Source organism: Aethalodelphis obliquidens, unplaced genomic scaffold, assembly GCF_003676395.1.
Source record: "Aethalodelphis obliquidens isolate GAN/ISIS:26980383/991018 unplaced genomic scaffold, ASM367639v1 scaffold72, whole genome shotgun sequence".
Lineage (NCBI taxonomy): Eukaryota > Metazoa > Chordata > Mammalia > Artiodactyla > Delphinidae > Aethalodelphis > Aethalodelphis obliquidens.
The window spans coordinates 6,930,861-6,950,003 of record NW_020838016.1 but is presented as its reverse complement, the minus strand read 5'-3'; the positions used below and the strand labels follow the sequence as shown (position 1 = coordinate 6,950,003).

Here is a 19,143-nt window from a genome sequence, read left to right as displayed (position 1 = left end):
AACCCCACCATGTAACTTTAATCAGGAAGACAGGAATGTATAATGGAAGGCATCTGTTCCGAAAGTACTCAGGGACTTCCCTGGTGGTCCAGTGGTTAAGAATCCGCCTGCCAATGCAGGGGACACGGGTTTGAGCCCTGGTCCGGGAAGATCCCACATGCCGAGGGGCAACTAAACCCGTTCGCCACAACTACTGAGCCCGTGCGCCACAACTACTGAAGCCCGCGCGCCTAGAGCCTATGCTCTGCAACAGGAGGAGCCACCGCAATGAGAAGCCCGTGCACCGCAACAAAGAGTAGCCCCTTCTCGCCTCACCTAGAGAAAGCCCACGCACAGCAATGGAGACCCAGCACAGTCAAAAATAAATAATAAATAAATAAATAAAAATAAAAATACTCAGTTAACATTAAACTTAGACATATTTTAGGAAATCTTTGTTCAATAATTTGTAACCATTAGGAGAAATCCAGTTCTCTTAATTCACAAAAGAACGTGGGGATCATCTTCTATGAAGAGCATCTTTTCATTGAAATCAACATGTACAGATTTAAAAGAGCAGTGGCGGGGCTTCCCTGGTGGCGCAGTGGTTGAGAACCTGCCTGCTAATGCAGGGAACACGGGTTCGAGCCCTGGTCTGGGAGGATCCCACATGCCGCGGAGCAACTAGGCCCGTGAACCACAACTACTGAGCCTGCGCGTCTGGAGCCTGTGCTCCACAACAAGAGAGGCCACGATAGTGAGAGGCCCGCGCACCACGATGAAGAGTGGCCCCCGCTTGCCACAACTAGAGAAAGCCCTCGCACAGAAACGAAGACCCAACACAACCGAAAAAATAAATAAATAAACAAATGTGGGGTTTAAAAAAAAAAAAGAATTTAAAATTAATCAATACAATCATAAATAGCATGTAGGTCAAATAATAAAAAGAAAAAAAAAATAAAGAGCAGTGGCTACTACAAAAAGTCCTAGTGGGTCTCTGGAAAATTCTACCAGGAAAGCGGTAACCTTAGAGGCTGAAGTCAAGCAGCTGCCACCTGAGTGGTCTTTGCCGGGAAATCTTTCCTAATTACCCACGACGTTCAAAAGCCTGTCCTGACTGCAAGGGGCCAAAGTGTAACATCAGAGGTGAGCGCATGCACAAAACATTCTCAGGCCATGATAAGATCGTGCTAGCATGAGCTTTCTATACATTGTGTCATTTAATTAATTCAGTTTCAACAAATGCCCTGAGCCCCTATGACATGCCAGGAAGAGCTCTAGGCATTGGTGAAGCGGTGGTAAATGAGGCAACACGTTCCCTGCCTTTGCGGAGTGGGCACGCTAGTGGGAGAGAGACAGGGTAATAGTTTAAGACTCTCTGGGTAGTGGTAAGTGCTTTAAAGAAAATAAAAAGGAATTCTTGGGTGGAGAGTGATGGGTGGTCAGGGAAGGTTGTCTGAGGAGGTGACATTGGAGCCGAGGCTTGAATGCTGCGAAGTGCTGTTCCGGGCACAGGGCACAGCAAAGGCTGGTGTGTTGGGTGTGTGGTGAGCCCAGGGGTAGGTCAGGCCTTATGATGGGCAGACTTAATCCATCTTATTCATATTCTTTAAGGTTCGCTATGACTACAGCGTGAAGAATGAATCACAGGAGGGCAAGACTAGAAACACGGAGGCCCATTAAGGAAGCTTCTGTGTTGTTCGGGCAAGAAATGATGATGGTTGGTTTAGGGTGGCGCCCAGGGCTGGAGAAGAGAGGACAGATTCAGTGTATATTTTGATGGTAAAGCTGACAGGGCTTGCAGATAAAAATGAAGTGAGGGGAAATGGAAGAAATGAAGACGGCCCCCAGGCTTAGGCCTGAATAGCTGGGAAGGCTGTGACCCTATCAGCTGACATGGGGAAGACATGGCAGGGAGTGAGTTTGGACAGGGGTGCCAGACAGGCGGAAATGCGTTAAGAATTCTGATTTACATCTTTTGATTACAGATGCCCATTACCCATCCAAGTGGAGTATTAAAATTGGCATGTTGATATAAGATCTAGAGCTTAGGGTAGAGCCAGGGATAGAGCCAAAGGAATGCTTGCCATTTTAAGGAGTGAGGAATCTGAAGGTCAGGGAAGTGAAGGAACTTTCCTGGGATCACTTGTGGCTGGAAACTGGTGTTGCTCAGAGAGGAGCCTGGTCTGCCTGCTTCTAACCCCCAAGCACTTGCCATAGCTCGGTTCCAGGTGCAGGTGCTAAGCGTGGGGTTAGGGGAGGGGGAGCTTCGTGCTGAGCAAAGTTCATCAGGATGGGGGCCTCCGAAGCAGGCAGGCAGGACCCTCAGATACATTGCAAGAGGGTCACTCGGAGTCCCTGGGTAAAAATGAATGAATGAATACATGAATGAATGAATGTCTGATGAGCCAACGAGGAGTTAATTTCACGGCATTTGGATTCCTGCCAGTGCTCACAAGTCAATAAAGTTAGACACTGGCCAAAGACTTTGCCTGTGTGGCCTCTAGTTGGACTTTCAAACAGGGACAGTGCTGTAGGTGGGAAAAGCCCAGGTGAAGATAAGTTTGGTCCCTTCCTATGGGTCTCCCCTGGCGTGTAGTGGCAGCTTCTCCTCCTCGACCCCCATCCCAATGGTGCAGACTAGATTATGTGGGGTGGGGGGGGAGGTGAAAAGTACAAGGGGAGCAGGGAGGCACCCCAGGGTCTCCAGCCTGCCTCCTCTGGCTAGGGAAGGGTTTGAATGCATTTGGAGGTGTCCCTGAGGGTAAGAGAGAAGGAGGCAGGAAGGGGAAAGGACAGTTCCTCTTTCCGTGGATTATCTGGGGAGGAAATGACATGGAAAGACGGAGAAGATTGCTCTTCCACTCTGCTTCCCACAATGCCCGAGTGCTGAGGATTTGTGAATTGAGGAGTTCAGGTTCGAAGCCCGTGGAAGCTGCACTTCGAATGGGTTCCAGGTTCCATAGGATGAAAATGGGTGTATTTCTGCTCTTTAATTGACAAATCGCGTCTACCCTTTTAGGCTACAACTTTAGCTTTTTCCACAAGCATATTACAAAGCATTTTAATGTTGAGTAGCATACTCATATTTCAACTTTATGGCCTGCATTGTTCAAAATGCAGTTATGAAAACTATGCTTTAATAAAGTCACTTCAGTGTTTTCGTTTTTTCTTCTGCAGCAGCTATAAGCCGTATATATTATTCAGAAAGAGCTTGCCTTTGTACGTTTTCCTCTGAGATAGAAATTCATTTCACCTGGCTATAAATCAGGCTCGGAGATACCTTTAATCCAGAAAAGCAGATGAAACATATTTGATAACCCTGGTGTTCAAACACCATACCAGGAGAATAATTTTCCCTGCAAAGTACAAAGAGTAAGTGTTTTTGTAGTCTGTGTGTATATGCCTGTGTATTCTACAGCTGCAGTTAAACGTTTCCTTTTGATTAGAAATATCACAAATCCACCAACAGAATGTTTGGCTTCCTTCCCTGGGGTGGAGCAGAGGTGACATGATTAACTAGCCTGCGCCCACGGTGAAGGTTAGCCAAGAGCCCATGCCATTTTTCAACCAGAGAAGAAGCAATGTTTGATTCAATTTGCATAGAGCCCCTAGTAAGATTCCCCGGCTCTGGTCTGAAAGACTGACTGGGGGTGGTGTTTCCAGGACAAACCTCTTCTCTTGGCAGTAGACATTTTTAGCTGCGATCTACCTCTCTGGGCAGCCAGGGACAAGCAGTAATTTCCATTTGGGGAGACTTAAACACAATGTGTTTTAGTGGTGGACGATAAACAGAATGTGTTTGTAGGCAAATTGCCAGGAGTGCTGTCCTAGCTGGGCAACTCTGAACCAGCCACTTCAATTCTCTGGGCTTTGATTTCCACATCTGTGGAGTGAAAATAGACTTGCTCTCTGAAGACCACTTAAATTTAGACTTCTAAATTTCTCTGTCATTCCCAATTCTTCCTTAGTACAGTTGACCCTTGAACAACAGTGGGGGCGGAGGCAGCAGCGGTGTGTTAGGGGAGAGCCCTGCTCTCCGTGCAGTCAAAACTCTGCGTGTAACTTACGGTTGGCCCTCCGTATATATGTGGTTCCTCCGTGTCTGTGGTTCTGCATCCATGGATTTAACCAACCGCAGATGGTGTAGTTCTGTAATTACTATTGAAAACAATCCACATGTAAGTGGACCTGTGCAGTTCAAACCCGTGTCTTTCAAGGGTCAACCGCAGTTTTGCCTGGTGCCCTCCCCTCCGTTTCATCTGGTCAACTCATGACCTGTGGTTTTCTTTCCTCAACTCCTAACTGTGTCTCCAGCATGGTTTAGCACAGCCTAAACTTCTCCTCACTCAACACAGAGGGCTAGAGTAGGAACTAAAGTCGTTTCTACCCTTTGGTCAACCTATGAAATGAGGAAACCAGTCCATGCAAAAAAAGGTTTGGCCAGGCTGGATTAAATGCCCATGTGACAGACCAGGGCTATGTGACGAGGGAGGGGGTAGGTCAGCCACCATTCTGTTTCTTCAGAGTCCAGGACACTTGGGCTGCATGGAGTGGCAGATGGCTGTGGAGATGCATAAACATGACCTGAATATTTATTTCACTCTGGACTGAATGCCGATCTGACCACTGTTTGACCAGAGGGCAAAAGGCCAAGGAGTGGAGGCCAACGTGCATCAAATACCTCCCAGCTCCTCGGCACTGTGTAAAGCATTTTTGCCATTATTTTAACTGAATCCTTACATAAATAACCCTATGAGATAAGCTTTCTTTTCCCCATTTTACAGTGAGAAACAGGCTCAGAAAGGGAAAGTGACTTCTCTGAGGTCACAAAGCTGGGAGATCAGAGAAAGGATTTATGCCTGGATCTGACCCTCACTCTTTTATGCAAGAAGTTCTAAACTTTGGCGTGCACAGAATCGCTTGGAAGGCTTGTAAAAACAAGAGGGGCCCAACCCCCGTAGGTCTAGGGTGGATCCCAGAATTTACATTTCTAAGAGGGTCCCACGTGCTGTGGCGGCTGCCAGCCCAGGGGCCTCACTTTGAGAACCACCGTCCTGGACCGCGGTGCCCACGTTAACCAAACCATAAGTATCTCTTGAGCTCCTACTGTGTGCGTAGCCCTGAGCCTGGTTCTATGGGGACACGGGAGCAAAGAGACAACATCATCCTTGAACTCACAGAGCTGAGACTTGGAGAAAAAAATAATAAACCCCATGAAAGTGAGGAAAATGCCAGGTAGTACCTCCTGCGGGTTAAACCCTGGGCCTGGAAAGCAGGTGAGGAAGGAGGTAAGAAAGAACAGACCATGCTAGAGCAGACAAGGCTGGGGCTGGGAGGAGAGGGGCAGGGATTCAGGGACCAGGTGTGCAGGGAGCATCTGGAAAAATGCAGGGGGCTCCGAGGAAGCCGGCTTATGAGATCAGGGGGTTGATTATGATGGTGTCAGCAGCTACCGCTTATGGGGCCATTACCACAAGCCACCAGCCACTGGGCAGATCTCTTCACAAACACCATCAAATTTCATCCTCAAAACAGCCTGATACAATTAGTAATAACTCTACTTACAGCTACTGGCTCTCTGCTGCTTCCAGATCTGGACCCTAGTGTCCAGCGATGGAGCTGAAGTTAGATGTCACCTGGCTCTTTAGGCTGTGTTTCTGGGGCAGAAGGAGAGGAACACGAATTGGAGTGTAACACGTTAGCCTCTGCCTAGCACAAGGACGTGTTTATACCGACTAGAATGCAGAGAACATTCTTTTGCGGCTTTTCGCAGCTTTAAGGAAGGATTCATTGTGAAGCCAGATATAGTTGACCACTTGGTCCCGTCTAGTCTTCTCCTCTCCAAACAGGCCAGCAGTTGCCTTAAAGGGAGAAAAATTAAACAAGGGGTATTACCATAATTTCAGGGACTAGATGACAGAGATAAATGCCTCAGAAAGGGGTTTGTCAAACTTTCCTGTCTTATGTTCTGTGGAACCCTGGCCAGCTGGAGATGCCACCACGGAGAGTTCTACAGCCACCTAAGATTGGGAAAGGCTGCATCTTCTGTCCTGCTCTTGGAGTTACAAAGCATTTTTCCCAGATTAAAATCTCTGTGAAATTCTTCAGTAAAGAAAGCAGTCAGCCTGTCTTGGTTTTAATTGCTCATTTCTCAAACTTAGCTGATCATGAGCTCCCCTTTAAAAACAATTTTTGACCACCAGTCTTTTATAGGCTGAGTCCATGGCAAGTACAGTGGGGCACCCTGGGCTCTATGAATGCTGGCCTAGATGCCTAGGAGGGTTCACAGCAGCAGAGAGAGCATTTATCTACCCCCATGCCCTGGGGCCTGCAGGCTGTGTGGCTTTGACCTGCCCCGGTACAATCTTTTTTTTTTTTTATTTTTTATTTTTTGCAGTATGCGGGCTTCTCAGTGTTGTGGCCTCTGCCGCTGCGGAGCACAGTCTCCGGACGCGCAGGCTCAGCACCCATGGCTCACGGGCCCAGCCGCTCCGCGGCATGTGGGATCTTCCCAGACCGGGGCACGAACCCGCGTCCCCTGCATCGGCAGGCGGACTCTCAACCACTGCGCCACCAGGGAAGCCCCCGGTACAATTTCATATGCCACAAAGCTGAAGCTATCAGAAAATGTCCAGCGTTGGAACGTGGTTGCTCCAGCTCCGGATTCTTGTAGAGCCCTAAGCCTAGAAAACAATTGCTGTCTAGTGGGGCCGGTGTACATGAGCCCTGGAGAACATAAGCTGCCCCAAACAGAGAGGGCTCATCCAGCTGCATCCAGAAGCCCTTGTGGCTCCAGGGGAAACGTAGAGTCAGAAGTTACTGGTTTCTTGGGCAGCCACTGGAAGTGCACAAACTGGGGTGGTCTGACATGATGGGACGGGTCAGCCCAGAGCTTGTGGAGCACGGTGCTGGCCCTGGAGCCAGGCCATCCTGGGTTCAATTACCACCTCTACTGCTTCCTCACTATATAGTCGAGGGCAAATGACACAGCCTCTCTGAGCCAGGCTCTTCACTGGTAAAATGGAGAACAATATAGTACTTATCTCGTGGGTTTCTTGGGAGAATGAAGTGAGTGAATCTTCCCAAGGGAGGTTCCACTATGGGACAGCATTCCTGGTTGGTTAAAAGGCATGTCTTAATTATCACCCCCAATACTACCAAAGGTCCACACAGCATGGCCCCCAGAGTCACCTTACCTAAAACTTAGCTCCTAAGTTCCCCCATAAAATTCTTTACCTCTCTGCTTCTACCTTGGTTACCTAAACTGAGAACCTCTATTTTCACCTCCCAGCTTGATCTTCCACACATCCTTCCAATAATCAAACCCTTGTGATTGCTTTCCACCTGTGTAATCTTAGACAAGTCACTTAACCTCTCTGGGCCTCCGCGTCATCACCTATACCATGAGGGATTTTGGCGAGCAAAAGGACCTCAGTCCTTGTCTTCTTTGAGGAAAGAATTCAACAAACAGACCAAGATTGTAAAGTGGGCACAGAGTTTATTAGAAGCACAGTACGTGTGGGAGAGCACACAAGCAGTTTACTTAGGGCAGAAGCAAGTTACACACTCGAAGGAGAAGAGTGGGGCGTCCTTGGGAGTGAGGGGCACGCAGTAGGGGCAGCTTAGGTCGTTAACATGGGGTTAATCTTCTGGGGCTTAGATGAGGGTGACTCCCCTTTTCCTCCCCTATGATTGTGTCATCGGCAGTTCCTCATTTGGACTTCCACCAGGCACCATTCTGAAACCTTCCCCTGAGCACCTAAGCGAAACCCACAGGGGTGGGGTGGGGTCAAAACGGCAATGCTAATGATATTATAATGATATTACAATACGGCCAGGGTTACTAGAGGGCGACTTGAGACCCCCCCCCCTCCCCCCCCCCCCGTGCATGTGTGGGGCTGAGAAGTCCTCTCTGAAGGCAAGAATGGGGAGGCTGCCGGTGGGCTCCTTTGCCTTTCATCCAGTCATCAGCCACCTGTGTGTTTTTATTGCACAGGCTCCACGGTTTTCATGGGCAGAGTTTCTTGCTCAGATGCTACAAAGTTTCCGTTTTGGATGCCATTCCTCCATGTGTCCTGGCCTCGTTAAGTGCAAAACAAGGAGGTGGCTTTGCCTTCTCCCTAATACCTATGCATGAAGAGGCTGTGCTTGGGGCCAGCCTTGAGTTTTCCTACCTCAAGAGGAGTAGGTGCTTAAACAGTAGCTTTCAAATCTCTTAAACCATTGAAGTCTTTCTCCAAACAGCCCCCTGAGAGGAAATCCAAGGTTTAAAACCACCCAGAGATTCAGGGTCTGAGATGAGGCCCAGAGATCTGTAGTTTTTACATCTTCCCAGGTGATTCTGATGGGCAGCCATCGGTGAATTCTTAGACCGGGCAAGTTCTCAACCGATAGTAGTGAACAAGAGTTGAACAAAGCACTGGCGTGCGTACACCAGCTCAGGCCAACTTGAACCTATTTCTCTTTTCAACTTAGGATACAGGTATATAATCCTTTTACCTTCTGGGTTGCCTGTTATTACTTGAAATTATTCCCTGATTTTATACAATTTAGAGTCCAAAAGACCAGCCAAGGTCCTTCCTGGATTCTGCTGTGGTCCAAGCATCCAGCTTGGACCTCTTCTTCTTGGTCCTTTAGGAGAAGGAAGGTGATAATGACCAAAGAGGGATTCAGGAAGAAATGTGTCAGAAGGGAAATGGGGAAAGAGGGTGAGGAAAGTGATGCTTGGCTACCAGGGAAGGACAGCAGAAGGGGTGGGGATGCGACCATCGGAGATGTTCATTCTCTGAATTGAAAGCGTCTCCATGAACTGTTGGTAACTGCTGGTCTCACTCATGCGCACACTAGTATTTATCCCCCACCAGATAGCACACAGTGTGAAGTTTAATCACCTACTACCATAGAGATGAGGCTGGAATTCTCAGAGAAACAGCCCTCAGTGAATCTGAACTGTTCTTACTTTTGAAGTCGTTATTACCTTGGGTTATGAGCGAATCAATCTCAGTGTTTTTTGAAATCTTCCAGGTAAACTTTCTTAAAAAAAAAAATTAAAGATTTATATTGGCATCCGAAGATATCTGGAGAATTCACAGGCGTAAAGGAGGTCAAAGGTCAAATATGATTTGGCTGGAGACAAAAGGCTTAATGATGTTTGTAGCCAGGGTAGAAATGTAGCAGTTCCAGTATTATCCTGTTTCTACGTCATTTCTATAGGACAGTGACATTTTAGCTTGGGTGACATTTTATGCACAATCAGAGGTTAACAGGAGGTGGGCTCAGCACTTAGCTTAGGAAATGAAACACTCTATTGAAGGGCATGTTCCCTTTTACTTACAAATGGTCTCTCAGAAACGAATAAGATTTTCTTTAAAATAGGCAAAAAGGCAAAAAAACAGATGTAAATGGAGTAGATGCAGCAAAACCTTGACAGTTGTTGAATCTGCATGATGGGTGTACCGGGTTCCTTGTACTCTCCCCTCTACTTTGGTTTGTTTGAAATCTTTCATAATAAACATATAAACAATGATTCATCTTTTCCTTAAAAACAACAAAAGAAATGTCTGAGCAAGTGTTTATTAAGTGTCTGAAATATGCCTAAGCTGCGCTGGGGCCATGACTGAGGCAGAACCTCCCCCAGATCTGCTGTAAAAATGGAAGTTTGTAGGTATTCTTCCCTTCAGTGGGCGTGAACAAAAGATCCACCTTTACCCAGGATCTAGACTGGTTATTTTTAAACAGTCTTTTTCCTTTTAAACCATGAAGTCTCCTGTTCAGCAAACTCTTAGGAGGAAACCAATATGTCAAATAGATAGAAGGGAGCTGCTGGGAGGGCAGGGGCATGTGCGTGTGTATATGTAGGCGTGTGCGTGTACATATGTGTATGTGCGCATGGGTGTGCACACACGCACACTGGGGAGTTGCAGCTCAGGGGTGCTACCTCCCCTCCCACCAGGGCTCCCGAGGAGATGCCCAGGGACCCTGGGTTTCCCGACCGTTGACTGAGATGCCCAAACTGGCCGTGTGCAAGACAGCTCTCGTTCCCCACTTGAGCAAAGAATGTGGCCGGCCTGAGATCTGCCTCTCTGGTCCCGTTTGGCCTTGTTAAAGAGATGAATGCGTCTGGCTGAGCACATCATAACCTCCACCACTCCCTTTGCCCACAGATATTGATTTCGCCACCCGCAAGATCGCCATCCATCTGGCTCAGACGAAGATCATTGAGCAAGACGGCGATAACTTCAAGACGAAAACCAACAGCACGTTCCGAAACTATAACTTGGATTTCACAGTCGGGGTGGAGTTTGACGAGTACACGAAGGGCCTGGACAACCGGAACGTTAAGGTACTGACCAGAGTGGAGTTTTCGTCCGCACGGTCCTGGTGCAGGGGCTGGCTGTTTAGGTGCACAATGAAAAAACGACAGAAACGACCTGGGAGGCGTCAGGAGAGGGGGACCAGAATGGACTTAATGATGCTGGCGATAAGCAAGTATTGAAAGCTTAGTGGGAAGAAGCAGGCTGGCTTCTGCGTGTAGCTTATAAGCCAAGGAGGGATTAAAGGATGCTGACCTCTCCAGGAGCCAGGGTAGGAGGCCAGCTCACACGCTGACATGGGCCTGGCAGGCAAAGCAAAGAGGCCAGGTGGGCTCGTAGGGAAGGACGTGACGGTGCCGGCAGGATAGCATAGCTTCATCCTGGGAGCAGCTCCTCAGCAGCAGACAATCACTGCCATGGAGGACTGAGGCCTCATGTTGCTAGAATTTTTTTTTTCTTTTCAGGAGCTGTTGAACATTCATAGGTTCTTATATGAAATATCTCAATTTTAGATGATTCCAACTGATTTAATTTTTTTTTTTTTTTTAGAAAAATGCAATGCAAATCACACCAAAAAATCAGTAGACTAGATGAAGTCAGGCTTTCTCCAATCCTAGAAACCCAGATAAATCTCTGGCAAGCTTATGGCTTCAGTCTCAGCCTCACCTTAACTCTCAGGACATAATCGAGGAAATCCTCCACGCATCAGAAGGCACACTTCTAGCCGCTTGAAGCTTTTGGATGTAGGGAGGCCCCTAAAATGAGCAGAGAACTCTGAGTGCAGAGTGGGCAGTTATCTCCAAGCCCGAGAACTGGAGTCTGCAGAGTAGGCAGGCCCTCATCCAAGGGGCTCTTTGTGAATAAGGCAGAGGTTGGTAGCAGCGGGGAGAAGTAGGGCAGTGGTGGGAAAGGCGAGGCCATCGGCAGGTCCCCTCTCCTCCTGCATCACCTGGAGGTATCACAGCCCAGTGACTGATTGCTGCACTGTCCACATTCACGCTCAGTGTGAACATCTTTGGTTTTCCAAATCCAATTACACCTGGGCAGTCCCAACAACAGAAATGGGGGAAAATCCAATCTCAGCCGCATTTAAGGATTCCCGCACCCAAATCTTAGCATCTATACAAGAACCCCGGGGACTGCACGATCCAGTGCAAGCCCATGTGGTTTATACAGGAGTGGGCAGCTTGAGCCCTTGTGGCACCCACTCCCTCTGTGCCAACGCAGCCACCAAGACCTCTGCCCTGGCTCCCAAGCTGAGGAGGGCCGGGCTGAGATTCCTGTGCCCAGGTATCCGTGCTCTCAAGCCTGCAGAGGGCCACCCTCTCAGAGCACCACAGCGAAGCAGGGCCCTCCACCCTGCCCTTCCCCTTTCCCCATGAGCCCCACTCCCCCCAGAGCCCCACTCTTCTCTGGTGCTTCCAGGAGTTCCTTCCAAGTCGACGTCTCAACTCTTCCCCCAAAGCTCTGGCTGCTCTCCCGGGGTGGGGAGGAAAAGCTGTCATCATTCTTTGGGGATGATTCTAAAGCCAAAAGAGCAGGACACATTTTATTTCTCAATCAAGTTGTCCTGCCACATTGATCATCTCAGCCAATGAGTCAGGGTTGAATGACGTTTGGGCTCCTTGAAAAGAAAAGTGGGAAATGGAAAGGCCTTTGGAAATGCTTCCATCAAACCAGTCTTGGCAGGAGACGCGAAGCTCCCGAGCTCCGGAACGGCCCCTTGTAGAATCCCGCCCCGAGGAGTTGCTGGATCGGCAAGCTTTTCTGAGCTGTGTGGCTGCGAGGCCAATTCATCAGACACCAGAAATGATAGGAAAATTTGTCTCAGAATTTTTGCAACCCTCTGCTGTTCTAACCTAATCAGTTCCAAATGATCCATTTTCCCCTTGCTTCTCAGTTTGGGGCGTGGGCTATTGAAAAGCAGGCCTGTCCTCTCTGACTCATTTTTTATCACCTTTGATGGTGGAGAACTCACTCTTACTGAAATAAGTCATGTCCTTTTGGCCCTTCCTGACCCTTAAAGGGTTCCATCTGTTAACACCTAGGCTTCTGCCTCTCCCTTCCATGCTCTGTCCTCTCTGAGTGCCATCCTCTCTCCAGGATCGGCTCTTAGCCCTGCAGAGAGAGATAATCCCCTTTCTCACTTCTGGTGTCTGCTTTGCCTGCAGCAAAAAGCCAGGGCTAATAAACACACACACACACACACACACACACACACACACACACACACACACGAGACTGAGAAGTACTCAGACAGAATTTGCCCAGCCTCCAGCAAAGGGTTGTTCCCATGAGAATCACAACACAGAGCAGGTGCCCTTGGCACTACCTTCTTCCTGTGACTTGACTGCAACCCTTTAGCTGGAGAGGCACGGCAGGGAGTGGGTGAGTCTATCCCTCTGATTAATTTCTGTTGCCCACCCTTGGTGGCACACCCAAGTGCACAAAAATCTTGCGTCTGTGTGCACATGTGCACTTGCGTGTGCATGTAGTGCTCCTCTACTCTTGTTCTCCAGGACTCCACTTCTTAACTCCTTGGTCACCCTCACGGGCCCCTCTGAAAGAGGGGAGACAGATATTCATTCAATCAACATGCATTAGGTGTCCTTGATGTGTAAGACCATATGGGCTGGGGGACTGGAAGACACAGACCTTGCCCAAATAGAAAATGTGAGTCCTTTCTCGTCTACGTGGGAGGGATCTCTGGAATATTCCAGACAACATCTCGCTTCCAGAAGAGGAAAGAGAACAACCTATGAATTAAGCTTCTCTAAGACATTCGAAACTGTGAGGCTTAAGATGGTCCTAAAGGAGGAGGAGACATGTTTTCTTTAGAAAACATGTAGAATTTTACTTTTAAATTAATTTGGGGAATATTAATACATATGCATGCTTTAAAAAAAAATTAAACACTAAAAAGTGAAACTTCCTTCCTATCCTGGCCCCCAGCTCCTTAGTTCCCTCCCCAAGGGACAATTACTATTAAGGGTTTTTTTTGCCTCCTTGGAGAGAACGTGTACAAACATATGCATGCATCCCCACTGCTCCTTTCTTTTATGCACATGGCCCTCCTCCTTGCTTTTTTAACTTAAACTATACACTATGGAGACTGCTCTTCTCTGTAAGTGCAGAACTGCCTTCTCTTTTCAAGGGCTACAGAGCGGGGAGGAACCACACCGTATTTAACCAGTCGCCACTGATGCAATTTATTTGGTTTCCAGGCCTTTGCTATAACAAACAACACTGTGATGGGCTGAAGAGTAAAATAAGGAGGAATAAAATTGTACCTAAAATATATAATTTGGTCAAGGTCAAATATTGCTTTAGAAACAGGTAGACTTAACAATCTGTAGAAGACAGATATCTACCAAAAAACAGACCTGAAGTGAATTAAAAAAAACCAAAAACACAGGTTCGTTTATCACCAACTGGGTTTGCAAGATAGGGAGGAAAATAAACACCTGGTCCTTAGCATAATATTGTTCATAGAGGTGTAATATGGTTTGCACATACTTGGAAGAAAACCGACTCACATCAGGATCATCCCCGAGAAAGGGCAGCACCAAGACACCACCACTGCCCGGATGGGAATGATACCGTCAACCTCACATGCAAGCCTAACGTGGGCACAGAGGTGGGTGGCCTTGAAGGACCACTTAGGGATAGTACACATCGTCCCTTGGCAGGTACTAAGACAGGAGGAAGAGGAACTGGGGCAGGGTGTGAAATTTGTAAATATGTAAATTTAGTAAGAGGGGTTAGAGCCTCTTGTGGTTCAGCCTCTTGTGGCTTCTCCAACCTGCTGGTCAACTCGGCCTGGTTGTCCAGCACAAGCTCTGCATCTCTGCTGCCTTCCCTGTGCTAATTGATCAGCATTGCTGCCTGGAGGAAACCCAGGACCAGGAGAAGGTCCATCTCCCGGTTCTGGCTTTGGAGCCATATGTGCAGCCCCCTGCTAACTAGGTAGCTTCCCTGCCTTTATTATTGCCCTACGGTGGGCAGTCCTCACAATGTGTTTCCTGTAGGGAAAATTCTCAGAAGTAAAATTTCTAGGTCAAAGAGTATACACAATGTTATATTTTGAAAGGTAATGTAAAATTGCCCTGCAAAAAGATTCATACCGATTTATATATGCACCAGCCCTGTATGAGGGTCCATGCTTCTCTGTACCCCCTCCAACCCAGCGTGTTATTAGACTCTTTGATCTTTGACCACAGGATGAATTGTATCTGAAAAACAAACAGACTTAACTTGCATTTCTCTTGTTATAAGTGAGGTTGAATATATTTTCTTATGTTTAAAAGCCAACTGCTAGGGTGTTTGTTTTGTTTTGTTTATCCTTGTAAGCTGTTGGTTTGGTGTCCTGTGTTGAAATTCCTATTAGGTTAATGATCTTTTCCTTATTGATGTACAGGTGTCCTTTGTATGTAAGGAAATCGGGTCTTTGTCTGATATGTGTTACAATTATTTTTCCCAGTTTGTTATTCACCTATTGACTTTGAGGTATCTTTCCCTTCCAGAAATTTTACATTGTGACATAGTTCAATTCATCATCTTTTCCCCCACCGATTTGGAATGCTGTCTTTATCATATGGTAAAATGGAAGAGTAGAAGTCTTTCAAAGAGAACAGAACCGGCCAAGATGAGTCGGTCTGGCTAGAATGAAGGGCGTATGTGGAAATGAGGCTGGTGGGATGCTGGCGTGGCTGTGGCCGAGAGCTCTGCTCTGGGGACGGAGCAGAAGCCCAGGAGTGGCTGCAGGAACTGCAACTGCAGGTTTACATGTGTTCAGTCCCCATCAAGACCATACATTTGATTTGCCTGGAAACCTCTCATTACAGACTCTGATCACCTGGGAAGGTGATGTCCTCGTGTGCGTGCAGAAGGGGGAAAAGAAGAACCGAGGCTGGAAGCAGTGGGTCGAGGGGGACAAGCTGCACCTGGTAAGTCCCCAGCTCCCCTCCACTCTGCTATGCCAACCGCCGGTTCACCCAGCCAGGCGCTTTGACGAGAAAAAACGGCCTTGCCCTCCTCCCCTAAGCTCCAGCCAAATGCGTGTGGTCAAATGCGTGAGCCATTCCCATCTGGCTCAGGGGACTCCAGGAGGAAATCTATATGGCTGTTTCTGTGAACGGCTGAAATTAAAAGGAAAGTTCAAGATGCTGAGTTAGGAAGCCGAGATCCAAGGAGAAATACAGGGAACCTGTCAAAGGTCAGCCGGGGAGAAATGCGAGGCACAGAGTTAAGATGCCCTGGAGGAGGGTGAGACCAGGCCTCCTCAGTGATGTGAGCCTAGGAAGGAGAGGGGTTGCCGTGGGCTCTGGATGCATGGGAGCGGGTTGCACTGGGAACTGCCTGTAGACCGCAGGCACTGGCCTCACATCCTAAGCTATGTCCACCTGATCCCAAAATATTTTAGTTTAATTTGACACCGGAACAGAGCAGTTGGAATAAATTATTTCTGATTTCCTTGTATAAATTATACCCGTCTACATAGCTTAATTTTTCACTCTTCAGTCTTTAAGGCAAGTGATTTGTCCAACATTCAATAGTGAAAGATCTTTCCCTCCTTCATGCATTCAGCCACTCGCTTGTTAAATGAATGGCTCATTTAATGGATGGCTCTTTATTCATTCACCTGTGGAGTCAAGCAGGTACCTGGCTCTAGTGTCAGTATTCATGTCACAGGGTGCCCTTCAGAGCCAGCCTTGCCTCACCTGAGTTCTTTATTTCAGAGACAATGTCAACTGGTGATAAATGGGAAGCAGTCACTGTTTTCCATCGACAGTTTTCCCTACCTGCTCCGGTTTGGAAGGTGGTTTTTTTTAATTGTAGTACAAACCCCAGCTGTCCCTGTGGCTAAGCCAGGGGATTCATCATCAACTGCAATGATTTTTGTGGTCGTTCCCACACTCGTGTTTTTCCTCTCCTCCCTCAAAGGGTCACGAGGCGCAGATAAGGCCTGTGGGCTCCCTCTGTCCAGATGAAAGGCAGCATCTTGTCTGCCCAGGCAGGCCTGGGGGAGCCCTTCCGCAGCCCATGCCCTGTCATTGCCTGTGCTGCCACCAACCAACGTTCTCATCACCAGAGGCCAGAAAATCCCCAGGGTGCAGGGACAGCTCACCAGGCCCTTGCCTTCCAAATGCTCCCCACTAGATCCTGCCCTTCTTTGTGGCTTTGCTGCCTTTTATAAATTAAGCGATGTTGCTTTAATTACGAGAGTAGGAGAAATCCTGCTCAAGAGGATAATTTCTTTGCATTTTTCATTTTTATAGTTGTTCAAGCTCAATTCAAGTGTCAAAATCAAATTACTGCTACCTGCAGGGCACGCCAGCTGATTGGGTCTCTGAGAGGCTCTTTGCGCAGAATGACTGAGTGTCCTCTTTATTCCGGCTCCTCCCCCACCCCAACTCACAGACACCCAGAGGGCTGGGGGTGGGTGGAAGGAAGGCCTGGCTTGTTAGTCACTCACCTGCTTCTGATGTTGCAGGAGCTGACGTGCGACGACCAGGTGTGCCGTCAAGTGTTCAAGAAGAAGTGATGGCCGTGAGAAGTGGGCCCCTTGTCCCCAGCTTCCCCAGAGCCTCTCGAGGAGCCCCATGTCTCCGGATGACCCCTCCCAAGTCTCGCCTTTGCTCACCACAGCCTCAAATGACCCTCAAAAGCACGCGCTCCATGCTCCCCGTGAAGAGCTCTCTGCTGGCTTTGGGGAGCAGCCGCAGGAACCCCCTATTCCTGATAGAGCCCATGGAGGCACCTGGATGGGTTTTAAACAGAACGAGTATGTGACAGACATAGTCAGCCTTCCTTGAAAACTGGCATTAAACGAGAAAACAAAAATCACTCCCATACTTTGAAACCCTTCCATCTATTCCCCTGTATTTCTAGAACTGTCACTTTTATCCGCAAGCAGAAGAGGTCATTGCCTGCATGGTGGTTTTCTGTGCAGCTTTTGTTGTTTAGTTTTCAGTTTAGTTTAGCTTCGTTTCTTTGTCGTTAGTTTGGGTGTAGGGGTTGTTTTACCTGGAAGCACTCTCTGGCCAGCACAACGTATCCCCTGCTAATTCGTGGACATTGCCTATTGGAGATTCTTTCCTATGGGTAGCACATTTATTTCTCCAAGGTCCTATTTTAGGAAGCATATGCTTTCCAGTTTGCACTTCCCCTTAAGCAGCCTGAGTGGCTCTAACCTCTAAAGGCCTCTGCAGGTCTGCAGTATCATCTGCTTTTGGTCCAGGCCAGTCCTTTGCCCTTCAACCCTGGGCAGACTTTCACCCCTGCAGAGGGGTCACCAAGCTCTGCCAGGTAGCCTTAGTTCAAGCCCTGTGCTCCACTTCTTAGCTGGGTGACCATAGGCACATCATTTGGACTCTCTATCCTTGTTGATGTCTTCTATAAAATGGAGGAGACAAAAATAGCATCTCCTCCACTGGGATGGGTCTCTGTGAGGATTAAGTGAGTTACCACGTACAGAGTGCTTGGAACAGGACCTGGTACGTGGTGAGGGCTCAGTCCCCACTAGCTCTGGTCATTGTGTGGATCTGCCCCCTCCACCACTTTTGGGGTCCAGATGAGTGGATGCCCAGTAGCAGTAGGTCAACACCTCCGAGACTTCCTGCTGCTTCCAGAACATCAGGTTCGTTACTCCGAGGAAGCACTGTATTTTCCTGCTGGATATGCAAATGGAATAGTGCACCTGGAACAGGAGAGTAGTTAATAGGGATGGATTTATGCTGGATCCTTCATGGGATCCTGAGAAGGCACTGCAGGTCAGAGCCATCTCTGTATCCTTCTGTAGCAGAGCCTGGAATCCCACCATTAGACAAGCACTGCCTTTGAAAGGTAGGTTCATGCCAGGAGGGATAGCAGGTGGTATTAGCACCCTCTGGTATGATTTTTTTGTGTGTGTGTGTGTGGTACGCGTGCCTCTCACTGTCATGGCCTCTCCAGTTGCGGAGCACAGGCTCCAGACATGCAGGCTCAGCGGCCATGGCTCACGGGCCCAGCCGCTCCGCGGCATGTGGGATCTTCCCGGACCGGGGCACGAACCCGTGTCCCCTGCATCGGCAGGCGGACTCTCAACCACTGTGCCACCAGGGAAGCCCTCTGGTATAATTTGAACGATCACTGATCCTGAACATCCTAAAAGGAGAGAAAGGCTGTCAGCTGCCCACGTGACCCAGGGCCAGCCTTTGCTCAAGTGCTTGTGACAGGCGGCCGCGACGTGGACCTCCTGGCAGGCCGTGCTCTCCAGCAACCATTGCCATGTCCAAGAAAGTGCCTGGTGGGGCCTCACGCTGGCTGAGGACCTAGGGGAGGTGTGGTCCTCTCTCAGGTGCCGGGGAGGGCGAGCCTCCTGAGGAGGTGCAGGCCCGTCTCCTGGGGCAGACCAGGGACCAAGTGGAGGGACTGTTGAAGTGGGCCCCTTGTCCCCAGCTTCCCCAGAGCCTCTCGAGGAGCCCCATGTCTCCAGATGACCCCTCCCAAGTCTTGCCTTTGCTCACTACAGCCTCAAATGACCCTCTCCTTTGTCGCTCAAGAAAACTCTGTTGAACGAGACCATTGAGGACTAGCTAAAAAGTGTTCTGCACATGTAAGGGGTTATATTTATTAGTAATATTTGATCCTAGTTTTTGCAAAGTATATTCTAGGGAATGTTAGCCACTCAAGATTCTGCAAAACGGTTCATGGTCAAATGAACGTCGGAAATGCTGAGGACTATATCGCCTTCTTAGAAATGTACAGTGAGCATTAGTGTGTTTAAAGCCCTGAAAATTCCTGTAGCAAAGAAGCCCGGCCTTAAACCCCAGGACCCCCTTCACCCTGCAGCGTTTCCTGTCCACAG

At 48.4% G+C, this 19,143-nt stretch overlaps 1 protein-coding gene across 3 annotated transcripts in view; it reads left to right on the top strand.

Moving 5' to 3' along the window:
* RBP2 (retinol binding protein 2) overlaps nt 1-18,823 on the top strand; it is a 28,972-nt gene extending 10,149 nt beyond the window's left edge. The window contains exons 3-6 of one of the 3 annotated variants that reach the window (XM_027091603.1): nt 10,146-10,324; nt 15,140-15,241; nt 16,789-16,851; nt 18,716-18,823. In XM_027091603.1, the coding sequence (XP_026947404.1) occupies nt 10,146-10,324; nt 15,140-15,241; nt 16,789-16,839 (332 nt within the window). In that variant the 3' untranslated portion in view covers nt 16,840-16,851; nt 18,716-18,823. Of the gene's footprint in view, nt 1-10,145; nt 10,325-15,139; nt 15,242-16,788; nt 17,143-18,715 lie in introns of those variants that run through there. The other 2 variants (XM_027091604.1, XM_027091602.1) reach the window with 2 other exon arrangements.
* The last annotated feature ends 320 nt before the right edge of the window (nt 18,824-19,143 follow it).